General features: G+C 51.3%; 5 protein-coding genes across 5 annotated transcripts, besides 12 other annotated features; all 5 read left to right on the plus strand.

The window, feature by feature from the left end:
* Window positions 1-1,368: a sequence feature (heterozygous, non-Esmeraldo-like haplotype).
* Window positions 148-172: a microsatellite.
* Window positions 257-286: a sequence feature (AT_rich).
* Window positions 396-443: a sequence feature (CT-rich).
* Window positions 931-1,977, plus strand: Tc00.1047053510821.10 (hypothetical protein, conserved; the record flags this gene model as incomplete). The annotated part of the gene is made up of 1 exon (XM_802425.1): window positions 931-1,977. One exon carries the CDS (start codon window positions 931-933, stop codon window positions 1,975-1,977), a length of 1,047 nt encoding a protein of 348 aa, XP_807518.1.
* Window positions 1,369-13,308: a sequence feature (haploid, Esmeraldo-like haplotype).
* Tc00.1047053510821.20 (hypothetical protein, conserved) lies at window positions 2,094-7,751 on the plus strand (the record flags this gene model as incomplete). The annotated part of the gene is made up of 1 exon (XM_802426.1): window positions 2,094-7,751. The coding sequence occupies one exon, from the start codon at window positions 2,094-2,096 to the stop codon at window positions 7,749-7,751; it is 5,658 nt and encodes a 1,885-aa protein (XP_807519.1).
* Window positions 2,152-2,180: a microsatellite.
* Window positions 7,809-7,842: a microsatellite.
* Window positions 8,337-8,369: a microsatellite.
* On the plus strand, window positions 8,473-9,852 carry Tc00.1047053510821.40 (hypothetical protein, conserved; the record flags this gene model as incomplete). Its single annotated transcript, XM_802427.1, has 1 exon — window positions 8,473-9,852. The coding sequence occupies one exon, from the start codon at window positions 8,473-8,475 to the stop codon at window positions 9,850-9,852; it is 1,380 nt and encodes a 459-aa protein (XP_807520.1).
* Window positions 10,040-10,071: a microsatellite.
* Window positions 10,415-10,458: a sequence feature (AT_rich).
* Window positions 10,721-10,761: a microsatellite.
* On the plus strand, window positions 10,950-11,744 carry Tc00.1047053510821.50 (replication Factor A 28 kDa subunit, putative; the record flags this gene model as incomplete). Its single annotated transcript, XM_802428.1, has 1 exon — window positions 10,950-11,744. One exon carries the CDS (start codon window positions 10,950-10,952, stop codon window positions 11,742-11,744), a length of 795 nt encoding a protein of 264 aa, XP_807521.1.
* Window positions 12,363-12,383: a microsatellite.
* On the plus strand, window positions 12,411-13,121 carry Tc00.1047053510821.60 (ribonucleoprotein p18, mitochondrial precursor, putative; the record flags this gene model as incomplete). The annotated part of the gene is made up of 1 exon (XM_802429.1): window positions 12,411-13,121. One exon carries the CDS (start codon window positions 12,411-12,413, stop codon window positions 13,119-13,121), a length of 711 nt encoding a protein of 236 aa, XP_807522.1.

Consider the following 13,308-nt stretch of genomic DNA (forward strand, 5'->3'; position numbering starts at 1 on the left):
GGGGGGGGGGGGCATTGGGTGCCGCCCCATCCACTGCATCGTATGTGTTGTTGTTGTTGCCCTGCACTGCTTGAATCCTAAGGAGAAAAGGAGAGGATATGTTGCACACAAATTTAATACTTCTCGCCACGAAGAGTGCGTGACATCTTTTTTTTTTTTTTTTTTTTTTTTTGGCTTTCCCCATCCTTTTTTTGGTTGGGATTCCCCACAAAAACGCACGAGCAAACAGACGTACAAATACACAATTGTGTCACTGAATTTTAAAAATAAAAATAAAAAATAAAAACGGGGGAGGGGGACGTGCACACAAGGATATTTACATTGGATTGCCCATAAGGTTGGCCATGTGTTTATGTCCCTCACACCCATACGCAAGTGTGCTGGTAATGAATCGACTTTCTTTCTTCCTTTTTTTTTTTTTTTCTCTCTCTCTCTCTCTTTTTACGAAGATCACCAGCAAGCACGATATATATCCCAAATGCATATAAATTAAATTAATAGAGTGCCGCCCTTTTTGGGGTTTTTGTTTTTTGTCTTTGTTTTATTTGTTTCAGCATTACACTTTTCGCTTTTAAGAGGGAGGTGCCTTAAGGACGAATGATTGTGTCCTGGCTTACAAATGGTATTCCATGCGATTTATTCCCACCCTCCGTCTCACGTGTGCCTGCGCGCTTCTTCTATTCCTCTAATGCACTGTTTTGAAGGGGTTTCGCTGAATCATTGACTTCTTTACTCGTTCCCTCTTTCGCTCTCTCTCTCCGTCCTTGCGTGATTTTCGTCTCTGTGTGTGCGTGGATGGGTGGGTTGCTGCCCCCACAGCTTTGTATTTCTTTGCAATATATATATATATATATGCCTGTGACCATCTCTTTTTCCTTTTGAGTTTCTCCGCGGTGTGAGCACACACTAGGCTTGGCTGGCGAAGAGGCCATGAGGACTGCTGCGGCCTACGGCTTGGAGTTCCAGGCCCGATGCATCGCGCCGTTTTACCACCCGTCGAATGGAAACGTCGAATCCCACCGATTTCTTGTGGGAACGTCTTGTTTTTCTGGCGACAACAAAATTTATTTGCTCGAGCATCACGACGAGACGAAGCTGCTCGAGTGCATGACAGTTTGGTTCCATGAGGAAGAGGTGTGCGGGCTGTGGAGCTCGCCGTCCTTGACGGATCCTAGTCTCTTTGCCATGAGCTCGCCAACCGCGACCAGTGTCTTTCAGGTCCCGGAGACACTTGCAGGCGAGCTGCGGGACGTCACCGCCTTTGACGTCGTCGCCTCTCAGGTCCTCTGGGACTTGGATGGGCTGCAGAACGAGGTACGGCTGACGTCGCAGGATACGCTGCGGATTTACGCGCTTGACGAAGGGAGATTGGGGAAGGAGGTGAGTTGCTTCCGCATAGACGGAAACACACGAATCAACTGCGCTGCCGTGGACGCACATCACACCTCCGTGTGTATGGTGGCCTGTGAGAAACTCGGTTTGTATGTGATTGACACGCGAAAAAAGAGCCCAGTGTCGATCGCCAACACGGCCGCCCTTCATGGAATGGGACTGACACGCTCCATCGACTTCAGTTCCTGCCAGATGAATCTCTTCGTGACGTCGGGAGATGATGGGTTTATACTCTGGCATGATATGCGCATGGGTGGAACGACATGCGCCGTGGAGAAGAAGCAGCATATGAGGGCTCACGACCACGCCGTTCCAAGGGCAATTCTGAATCCATTCCATGATGAACTTCTCATATCGTGTAGCTCTGACCATACTTTGAAGCTTTGGGACAGCTCAACGGGAGGCGACGATAACGAGCCTGCCGTCTGCCTGAAGAAAATTGCCGACTTTGGTGACTCCGTCGTCGATGCGTGTTGGAGTAGTGGTGCTCCGTGGGTCTTTGCGGGGGTGTCGTACAATGGAAAGGTTGTAGTGGACGACGTGCCGAAGGAAAAAAAGATGGCAATTCTCTTGAAGGATGGCTGAACAGAAAAACGAAAAGAAAATAAATGAGATTTGACTTCTTTTTTCTTCTTCTTTTTGTAATGCGCTGCTGTTGTATCATGCTTTGGGGATTTGCACGCCGTGCGGGGGTAACGTGAATGACGATGACGGGGAGGCGGGAATTCGGCCATCGGTGTCCTCTGAACACATCATCCCTTTTTTTCTTTTTTTTTCTTTTTTTTTTTGCCCTGTCGTGCATGCCACACGATTGCTTCTACGTGTCCCTGCAGGTGCATTCAGCAGTTTGTGTGTTTGTGTGTGTGCTGCTTGGACGCATGTCGAGGAGTAAAACAAGAAAAACGCCACGTGGGCTGCCTGAAGTCCACCACGAGACCATCGCGGCTCTCAACGAAATGGAGGAAAATCTCCGTCGCCTCGGGCTTCGCAATGAGAAGAACTCCGCGACAGACGGCCCCTTCCACGAAGGCGGGGTGCAGGATTATGTGGCACCCATTTGGAAGGCCAGGGAAGAGGCAGCGAAACTGCGCCACGAGAAGGAGTACAGGCAGTTTGCAGCGGAGGAGCAGAAGCGTGAGAATGAGAAGATGCTCTTGTATGCCAAAAGGGAGGAGGCTCTGCAGGACGTCATCAAAAAAGCGAAGGAGCTTCTCGAGAAGGAGACGAACGCCGCCCATGACGCCGTCTCACGTCGGGCTCAAAAAATGACGGATCGCTCCATACGAGCCGAGGAGCTTCAGCGGCAGAAGGTCTTGCGTGACCGTGTGCATCGGGCCATGAGAGGGTCGGAGGCAGAACAATCTTTCCACCAGCAAACGCTGCCAGTCGTTGATGAGGAAATGCGAATAATGAAAAAACAAGCAAAAGCCACCGCCGTTTGTGAATATTGTCATGTCATCGCATCAGGACTCGTGGAACTCGCCATGAGGGTGGCGGAGAATGTGTACACAATCGGCGCAGTGGATGACGCCCCCGTACTTCGCTTTCCCCGAGATCTTCCCGCGTTGCAGTGGCGCGCGTGGGTGGAGGAGTTGATATTTTCGAAAGCGGTATCAAGACCGATGAGTGAATTGCTCGCCACAACACCGTTGCGTGAGCTGTGCGACCCGAACTACAAGAATTTATCCACCCAAAAGGAAGAGGGTGTGAGTTCCTCCCAAGGAGGAAGTGAGAATAATGGACGCGAAGCTTTTGAATCTGCACGAGATGCCACCGCTTATGGTGACGGAAATGCCGTTGCCACAAGTGCAGCGGCAGAGCACATACTTAAGCTTCTTGTGGAGATGCAACACAATTACGAAACCAATCTGGTCAATCACAGTGTGCATGATGCCATCCGATTGATCAAAAAACACGAGAAGAAGAGGTTACGCATGGAGTTGGATGAGATACGACGACAAAATGAAGCCCAGTGCCCCGAGGAGGTTGTGCCTGGATGGACCCATCGGATGCCACCTGCCGGGTGTTTTGTACACGGCGATGAATTGAGTGGGCTAAAGAAGTTTGCAGAAGTGGCATGTGCCGAGGTGTTGCAGGAGGTGGTTCAGGTAGTCCCGCCACACAAAAGGCGAATAAGCCTCGCGGCGATGCCAGATACGGCGAAGGCGATGGCGGAGGCTGAAAGCGCTAAGAGTGAAGCTGAGCCATACCGTCTTCTCACCCCCACCATGCTTTTTCGAACACAACAGTCCTTCCCAGGTCAGGGAGGTGGGGGAGGCGGGGTGTTTGGTGGTGGTGGTGGCAGCAACTTTTTGACGAGCAGTCCAAGGACACTCAGGGGGCTCGCCACAAGCGTCTCCAGTGCTGCACGCACAAAGGAAGGTCGACAAACGGAGGAAGTGACGGAGTCCAGCCAATACATTGATGCCCTCTCTGATCTCCTTGCGAGAGAGCTTGCCGCGGTGCATCAACACAACCTTCAGCTTGTGATGCGGAGCGGTGCAACGACAACCGAGCCCAAGGTTGGGTCAAGAGGCACACCGTGTACTCTTTTTCTTGTGGGATTTCCCGAAACGGAGGCGTTTTTGCGTACATTGAACCAAAAGCTTCATAACGCTCTGGAATTTGTGGAACACGAGATCATTAGGGCGCTCAGGGCAGAGGAGGCGTCGGAGGGGTCCCCTCCCGCGCCGTTGCCTTCAAGGGGGAAGAACCTCCAGAAGGGGCCGACGGCGTCGCACGACGATGCCGCAGGGTCGCGTAAGAAGGGCGGCAAGCAAATGCCGTCCACTGCAGGTAAGAGAGGTGCCGGTCGAGCACCCATCCCATGGAGTGAGGAGAATGTTCCTGCACATCCCCGCGTGTTTCCACCACTCTGTATTCTTGGCATCTTTCTGCAGTACGACGTTCCCTCACGCCGCAGACGTATGCAACAGCTGAGCCTAAACCCGACCCCGCCTTCAGCAGAGCCAAAGGGTCAGAAGACGACCGCTAACGAAGAGGAGGACGGCGAGTCATATGCCGACTGGACCATAGAGAAGCTGCACCATGAGCTCATTCAGCAGGACAAAAAAATGCGGAATGTCTGTAAAACGTGGTGCACCAACGTGTCCAAAGCCTCCGTGGCAGTTGAGTCAATGATGACGAGGGTGCCATCTGCCGAAAAACAGAAAAAACGTTCACGCTCGTCGGTAACAACTAAACCAGTTGAGGCCCTCACCGTCAATACGACGACAACGCCAAACACCCCGTCGGTTACGGTGCCAAAAGTTCTTTTCTTTTGGCGTAAAGAAGACATCACGAGCTTGCCGGATTCATTTACCTCTACGGAGAGCATCACCGCCACTGTTAGTATTCTTCTGAACTCCGTCCTTCAATTCATTACGACAAGTGGCCGTCTCGTGCGGGGACAGTTGGTACCTCCATTGAGGTTGAGTGACTACCGTTTCCTCCCCGCCGCAATTACACAGTTGGTAGAACTTCATCAGCGCTTTCATTGTCGTTGGAAGGAGACCATTCACCAGTACCTATCGAGTCCGATGTCGATCTCGGCCCTCCACTCACCAAAACTAAAAGCGACGCTTTCAACACGGACAGATTCCTTAACAACGACGCCGTTTCTTCATCCCTCACCATTAGCATCAGCGGAAATGGGCCCTTTTTTTTTGGCGTGTCCCATCTGTATTAAAGAAAAGAATGTGGCGGTGAAAAACGTGGTGCTGCTTGAGACAGAGATGCACCGCGTTTTTTGCACCTTCTTCTCGGATTTGTTACAATTCATCACTCAAAATGCTTTTCCTTCGTCATTATGGGTTTTTTCGCGCGACCCGAGCAATATTATTGACCCAAATAACAGCAGTGGAGTCGAGACATTAAGTCGCACTTTACACTTTCTTTCCATCGACAAAAACTACGACACTTCGCGTGAGGCACTTTACACACTGCTGGTGAGTGGCATGGACCAATTGAGCGCAATATGTGCGTTGTTGCTTCACTGCGTGATGGATTTGGCATTAACATCCATGGGAGAGGCTTTGGCACGTCTGTGTTTCTGGGCACGTCGTCATGTATCCGTCACAGCCACGCTGTGCCCAGAAACAGAGAAGCCTCCCGTGCTGCCTTCCGCCACGACCACCCCCAATAACGCTAATAGTCACGTCACCGCAAAGGAGGAGGTGGAAGGGGCAATGATGAAGGAAGATGGAGAAAACGGGGAGGATGGGAAATCCACCGCGACGAAATGTGGCATGCCCTACGATGCCGTAAAGGACTCTTTTCTTGCCTCTGTACCTCGCCTTGGATTTGATAAGGTCCACTCGATGGTGGAGCTTCTGGATGGTCGAGCGACATCCTTTGCTGAATTTCAACAAGAGCTGTGGTCATATGCGTCGTGCCTGCACCAAAAAATGTTGGAGTGCTTTTGGTCCTTTATAAACAATGCCAGCGCGGAGTTCAATGATGAGAATACGGAGAGCCTGACGGCAATGGCTTCTCAGGTAACCGAAGTGCTGGTGGCGTCCCTCTTTGCCTTTTCACCACTTGAAAAGGGCCCTTTGAATTTCCCCGACACATTAGCACATTCGACATCCACATCGGAATTATGCTCGTCAACCATCACCGTTTCTATCGGACGTGCGATGGCCTCTGTTCGTGCGCTTCGGCGGTGTTGTGCGGTCGCCAGTCTCTGTGCAGCGCGTTGGATTGACGCCATGTACGCCACCGCACTGAAGATTCCCCCGCATGGTTGTTTCCCAGCGGAGTGTCGTCCAACGGACATTGCGTCCATCTTTTGTTCGCCCACCATTGTCACCGATGAGGGTTGTGCGCCCCCACCGTCGTTGGCGTTTCAGTTGCTGGCTAGCCGGACCCCTGCGCTTCATCTCTCCCCGGATGAGGAGCGTGATTGCTGGTGGGAAACGGAAATGGAGGTTATTCTGCAGATATTTTCCATTTACCAAAAGCCTACACTCAACGAGGCAGAGTTTACCCACTGTGCGATGCAGGTGCAATTCAACACGCTGTGGCGATTCCTTCCACCGAGGGCAGCTGCCATTGCGGAGCGACTTGGAATTTTTCTCCCCCTTACGCCGAGAGTTGCCCAGGAGGAAAAGTGGGGAGAAGAACAGCAGCAGGCCAACATGGAATTTGCTCTTTTCCGGTTTGCAAATCTCCAATGCTACGGGGAATTGAAGAATTCATTTCTGAGGGAAGAGGACGCGAGTCGCATTTTTATTGCCGCTGTGCAGGCTCAACAACAAAACTTTCCAACTTCTCTGAACTCTTTGGATCCCACTTCTTCCCGGCACGCGTCCGTATCGAATGAAGCAGAGAGGAAGCGGTGGATGAAAAAGCCTCTGTTGCATGTGCGTGAATACTTTATCAGTGTCCTTTTACAGCGGCTCCGCTTGGACGATGCCTCGGGCGCCATAACATGCCAGAGCCCTGTGAGTGGATTGCAAGAGCCCTCCACTATGCAGCTGCGACAGATGATAAAATCTCTTCCGCGTGCAGTGCGCGAACAAGGCCCTGATAGCATGCCAGTGTCCGGCCCCATCTCCATGGAGGAGTGGAAGCGCATTAGGTGGTGGCCGTTCTATGAGGATGCTTCAGTTGCGAAGGCTGAAGCGTTTGTTCAGCGATACTTACTACGCCTCTTAACGGTATGTTTTGGATTTGTGAACGGTGAACTGTGCTCCCGACCTGCACCCTTTCTTCCCGACATCCTTCACATTGCGGCGGGTACAAGAGGCTGTCAGGCAACACTGGAGCGATACTTTCACGCACTTTCCGCCTTGGATGTCGTACGCAAAAAGAAGTTGCGTCACTCGCAGGAATCAGGTCTGGCGAGCGGCTCCTCAGAATTACGAAAAGATGGAGACGATGCCGCGGTCTTGGACGGGCCGTTGACGGCGTTTGACTTTGCGTTAAGCGTGGATGAGGCCATGTTTTTCTTTCAGCGTGCTGGTGAGACGAGTCTTCGCGGGCCATGTGCGAGGGGTCTGAGCTACGGATCTCCAAAGCACCTGTGTGAGCTGCGCGACCTCATGCAGGTTGGGGATTGGAGTGACGCTGAGGAGGAGGCGGTGGGCAACTACGAAGACGAAGACGACGACGTATTGCCGCTCGCGACGGAGCTGACGCTGCTGCTAGAGGAGGAGGGATGTCCTGCGCTTACACTGACGCTTCTGGGCTCCTCCCACTGGGGAATTTACATCACGCCGCGGCTGACGGCAATTCCCTTCAACGTGGGGATGTCAACGGTGGAAAAGGGCAACTTGGATGAAATGATGGGGCAGATGGATTTCCCCTTGCACTGCAATCACGGATCCAGCAAAGAATCTTTGGTTTCATTTCTTTAAAAGGGAACAGAAGGAAAAGTTGACATGATTAGAATTACCTCACCGTTTTTCATGCCCATATATGTATGCGTGTATGTATTTATGCATATATAAAAAGAGAGAAAGAGGGAGCGAGGAGCCCTATTTTCACCTGCACCATGTGGGGAATATTACATGTATAAATATTACCGAACAAAGTTGCATTTTCTCTGTTGAGACTTTGGATATGTTGATGTTTTGTTCAATGAGGCGAAATCGTTGCCCGGCAATTATGCTTTTGTTGTTGTCGTTTTTTATTATTATTTTGCCTTTCGCTCTGGTGCTTCTCTGTGTGTAGCGGCAGGAGCACGGTTGCCACCAAATCTCCCCCTTATGTCTGCTTGTTATTTGACTTTTCACTTCTTTTTCTGTACTTCTGTGGTTGTGGGGGAAGCAGTGGAAACTAGAAATTACATTTATTTTGCTGCTGCCGGACGCCGGACGCAATTTAAGGAAGGGGGACAACATACACACACAGGCACAAAAAGGAAACGAAAAGAAAAAGTAGGCTTCTTTTTTTTTTTCTACTCCCACTCGTACTTTGATACGTACAAAAAAAAAAAGGGAGTGTGTGTGTGTGTGTGTGTGTGTGTGTGTGTGCAAAGACCCTCGGAGCACCGCACGGCAGCGGTAACAACAGATAGGAAAAGGAGGGACTCGCACAGCAGTTTTTTGGCTTGTTTTCTTACTTACTTGGAATCTAATGGAGAGCTACAAGGATGTGATCCTCAGCCAGGCCCCGGCGATGTACGACAAGATGGGGAATTCGGCAGGCATATCAATGGAGAACTACAAGGGGATCCTGCTCTGCGCTCGCCCGGCGAATCTTCCGCATGGTCCTTCCGTGCAGCTGCGCGGTGAGAACGCATCTGCCGGGCCGTTGCTGACACGAGGCGGGGAGCCCGCCCCCGCGTTTGTTCCGGGTGGCGCGACAGAAACTCAGGCGGGTTTGGGGCCCTCTGTCGAGGATCGCGCGACAATGGAGCGGAACCACCGCAAGCAAATAGAGAACGCCATAGCCCGACGCAACAGGGCGTTTACCGTGCTGACACGGCACAGACGCTGGCTTCGCAGTTTTGCGGAGCAGGTGCGGAAGATGAAGGAGGAGGAAATACAGCGCGAGATTCAGCTTGCCAGGCGGTCTGAGCAGAACCGCCAACGACAGGCGCAAAAGCGGGCGGAGGCCGTCTCCGGTGGCTTCTCTCCGGTGGCTGATCCAACGCACACGGCCAGGGAGCAGCAGCAAGAGCAGCAGGAACGGGCTGCCACTGAGGCCGAGCGTGCCGAAGCTGAGAAGAAGAAAAAGAAGGCGGCTTCAAAGAAGAAAAAGCCGAAGTGGGCTCTCACAGAAGACGAGGCGTTAGAGGATGAATTGGCAGACGCCGACGAGCTACTGGATTTTGCAAAGAAGCTCGACTACGAAAAGTTTATCAACGACTATGAGGTGGCTGGAGCTCTCGCAATCATGCGGGAGCGGGTGGAGGAGATTGCGCGGGAGAATAACTGGAGCAAAGAGGTGGTGGAGCGGGCAGCGAGTGAATCGGTTGCGGAAGAACTTGAGGGCGAGGGTGATGCAGACGCGGGTGAAGGCAACACTGCGGCGAAGGTAGACGGACCACGCGGGGATGATCAGACACCACAGCAGACGGTATGCACCGCCGCGGCAAGAAAGGCAGCCCCATGCAACATTGCCCTTCATAAGGAAGGATGGAACAAATCGACAAGTGTTGGGGGCGTACTGAGACGTGCCATCTTTCGGGACACTCTTCTGTTAGCCGAGCGCATTCTTGCCTCCTCTATGTCCATGCAGAAAATTCATACCAAATACAGCCTTGCACGTCTCCTGCAGCGGTGTGTGTTAAACGGCGACAATGCTCTGGAGGCCATGCAAAAACCCTCCATGGGTGGCAGCAAAGGATTAGATGTGGAGCCGCGTGTCGTGAAAGTGAATCCTGAGGCAACAAAACAGGAAAGCGGAGGTGGGGACACGGATTTGGGTTCACAGCGGATATTGGTGGCAATGCAGCGTTCAAAAGAGCGAACTCAGGGCCTGCCGTACTTGTATCGGTGTCCAGCAATATAGAGCCTTAACATTTATTGGTAATGATTGATGTGGTTGTGTGAGCTGCCCCTTGTTGATGGTGAAAATATACATTTAAGTCCTCAACTAGTTATCGTATATATATATACGTATTTGTACGATGGATTTTTGCTTTGGATGTGGGGGACGTAGAGAAAGGTGCCCGGGGTGATTATATTAAGTGGCGGCTAAAAAAAAAAAAAAAAAAAAAAAAAAGGAAAAGGGTGAGGAAACTTGTGGGATGTCTTCTGATTGGAATTTTGTTGTTGTTAATTCCTTTTGATTGGCAATGTAAAGAAATACATATATCTTTATAATTTGTTGTCGTTTGTTTGTTTGTTTGCCCGTGCTATGCACGTCCATGTTATCAACACCCGGGGAGAAAGAGACCAGAAGGAACAGGAGGCAGCTTCCGGTCCATGCGTGCACATTCCTCTTTTAGCTTCGTTAAAGAAGCGCGTAGATGGAAAAGAGAGAAACCAAAAATTCATTTGAAATTTATGTAAAGTAAAAAAAAAAAGAAAATGGAGGAGAAGCCTGCCCACTTCCAGTCGGCAATTAGTTCAAAATTATAAATAAATAAATATATATTTATTTATATTTATTATTCACCGCTTTTTTCTTTGATAGAAAGACAGCCTTCCAAGTGTGACTGGAGAAGAAAGCGACGGGAAGAAGCGAAGCGAATGTGCAGTGAGAGTGGAGGACGCTTGTTGTTGTTGTTTGTATGCGGCAACATGAGCACACAAACAGACACGGTGGAAGGAAAGCGGTGTATCGAGTGGAAGAGACTCTGTGGCTCTGCCAAATCTCCCTGTGACATTTCTGCTCAATGATGCCGATCATCATTGGACTGGTCGTGGTGGTGGTGGTGCGTGTGTCTGTCTGTGTGTCTGTCTGTGTGTGTGTGTGAAGCACTGCATGGAATTGCAGCCGAATATTTCTTGCTTGTATTTTTTTTTTCTTCTTGTTTCTTTATCATTATTATTTGGTTATCCCACTCTTCTGCTCTTTCTTCCCTGGGCATCACGGATGTCCACATCGTTGGTGCCTGCGCCTGTGCATGTGTGCAAGGTGAGGCGATTCACAACCAAACAAACATGAACCTAAACGCATATGGATTTTCCGGCCAGACCGCCAGTAACGCCGGTAACGGCGCCGTCGGGGCGGCGGCCGGCAGCAATCAACCGCAGCGTCGTATGCACCCTATCCGCCCGGTGACTATAAAACAGCTGCTGGAGGCGCAGCGTGTCGGTGAGGGTGTGATGGTTGTCGACGGCCGCGAGGTCACGCAGGCGACTGTCGTTGGTCGTGTGATCGGCTACGAGGACGACACGACCAACCGAGTTACCGGCGCCCTCACCGCGAAGCACTACGGTTATCGTATCACCGACGGCACTGGTCTTGTTGTGGTGCGTCAGTGGATGGACGCGGATCATCAGGAGGAGCCCCTTCCCGTGCAGTGCTACGTGCGGGCCTCTGGCACCGTCAAGGTGTGGCAGAACGCCCCCATCGTGACCGGCACCGTGCGCCTTGTCTCCGATTGCAACGAACTCAACTACCACTACCTCGATGTCATTCTCACACACCTGCGACTGACGAGGGGCGACAAACACGCGAAGGAAGAAGGCGCGGTCCCGGCTGTTAGCAACACGGCGAGCACGCTAGGGGTACAAAATATGCTGCCGGGTGGCGGGGGCAAAGTTTTCGCAACGGACGTGCTTCTGAACGCGATCAAACAAAACGCGCGGGGTGATGCGGGGCTCTCAATGGATGAACTTGCCGCTGCGGCACGGCAGTATGGGTTTAGCGTCAATGATGTCCGTGTTGCGTTGAGGACACTGGCGGCGGAGGGAAGCGTGTACCAGACGCACGACAACAGGTTTAATATTTAGGAGGAACGATGGCTGGAGGCCTGGGGGGGTGGGAGGGGAGAAGTGAGCAGTAAAAAAAAAAAAAAAAGTTGGGAAAAAGGTGGGAACAAAGAAGGGACGGGGTTTTCTGCTATATTGCAACGACGCCCCTCCCCACCTCCTCTACCTGCTAGCACATAGACAAATGCATATACATGCGGTGGGCCATCCCATCGCCTGCATTATTTGTTGATTTTTTACATATATTTATATATTGGTTTGTTTCTCGTTGTGATTCTCTGTGCTACACGAGAGAAGAAAGAGAGAGAAACACAGGCAGAGGAAATGAGCGTTTTGTTGTGTGGCAATGACTCTATTTTGTTTTCATCTTCACCGGGTGTAAGGAACGAAACAGAAATTACAGATGGTGGGTGGCTCATGCAGAGGAGACATGCACCACTTGGGAGGCCACCCCTCGTAAACACAAATATTCCTTTTATTTTTTGTTTGGTTCTCCAAATGTCTTTCCTCCCCCCCCCCCACCCCACCCCATTTGTCATTCCAATTGTTCCGTTGCGCATCATTTAAGGATGCGGTCGTGTTTAATCACGTGATTACCCCACGGGCTGTTGGGAGTGGAAGGCCTGTGAAACGACGGGCTTTTTTTTTTTTTTTTTTTTTGCTGGCGAGGTACACATTCATACGCTCATGCACACAACGACTTGTTTTCTCTTCTCACCGTCTGTTTTCTTTTATTCCTTTAGATTGTTTACTGTTTTGTGTGAAGTCCAGGGATTTACGTATCTTCGGTGCTCATACTGCCATATTTCTCTTGAGAACCCGACAATGCGCCGTGTCAGTAGACAACTTATCCACGCCACCACCGTTGCCGCAGCGACCCGCTTCGCCGCGACCAGCGGTGCAAAGAAGTACGATTTGTTTGGTTACGAAGTGGACACCAACACTGCCCCGTGGATTGAAAAGATCAAGAAGTGCAAGTACTACGACGAGGCCGGCGAGGTTCTTGTGAACATGAACGTGAGCAACTGCCCGCCCGACATTGCGACGTACAATGCGGCGCTGCAGCGCATCTACGAGGCGCCGTCGAAGCAGGCGCAGCCCGTGGAAAATGAGAGCAAGTTCTGTGCGATGCTGGACCTGCTGGAGGAGATGAACCACCGTAACAAGATGAAGCCCAACGAGGAGTCCTGGATGTGGGTGATGCGGGAGTGCGTAAAGAGCGGGCAGTTTCGTCTTGGCTACTGCATTCAAAAAGTGATGGAGGCGGAGTTTAAGTCATGTCCCGCCGACCTTGTGAAGCAGAACGAGGCGAACGCGGAGAGGGCCAAGGCGGAGGGCAAGGAGCACCCCAGCTACCTCTCATTGCAGGTCGGTCTCTTTGATGTGAAGATTGAGTAGGGAAGGGATAGAGTACAAAGACGTGTCCGTGTCTGCCGAACGCGTGTGAGGCAAACAGTGTTTAAATAGGTAGGAGTCATCCTCCGGTTATTAGCGTTTGGATGAATGATAAATCTTTGGCGAAATGTATGTCGGTGTCGATGTGTGGGCTAATGAATGAGAGTGTAGAACTCAGGATGGGGGAGGG

Source organism: Trypanosoma cruzi, genomic scaffold (assembly GCF_000209065.1).
Source record: "Trypanosoma cruzi strain CL Brener 1047053516899 genomic scaffold, whole genome shotgun sequence".
In the NCBI taxonomy this organism is placed as follows: Eukaryota; Euglenozoa; class Kinetoplastea; order Trypanosomatida; family Trypanosomatidae; genus Trypanosoma; species Trypanosoma cruzi.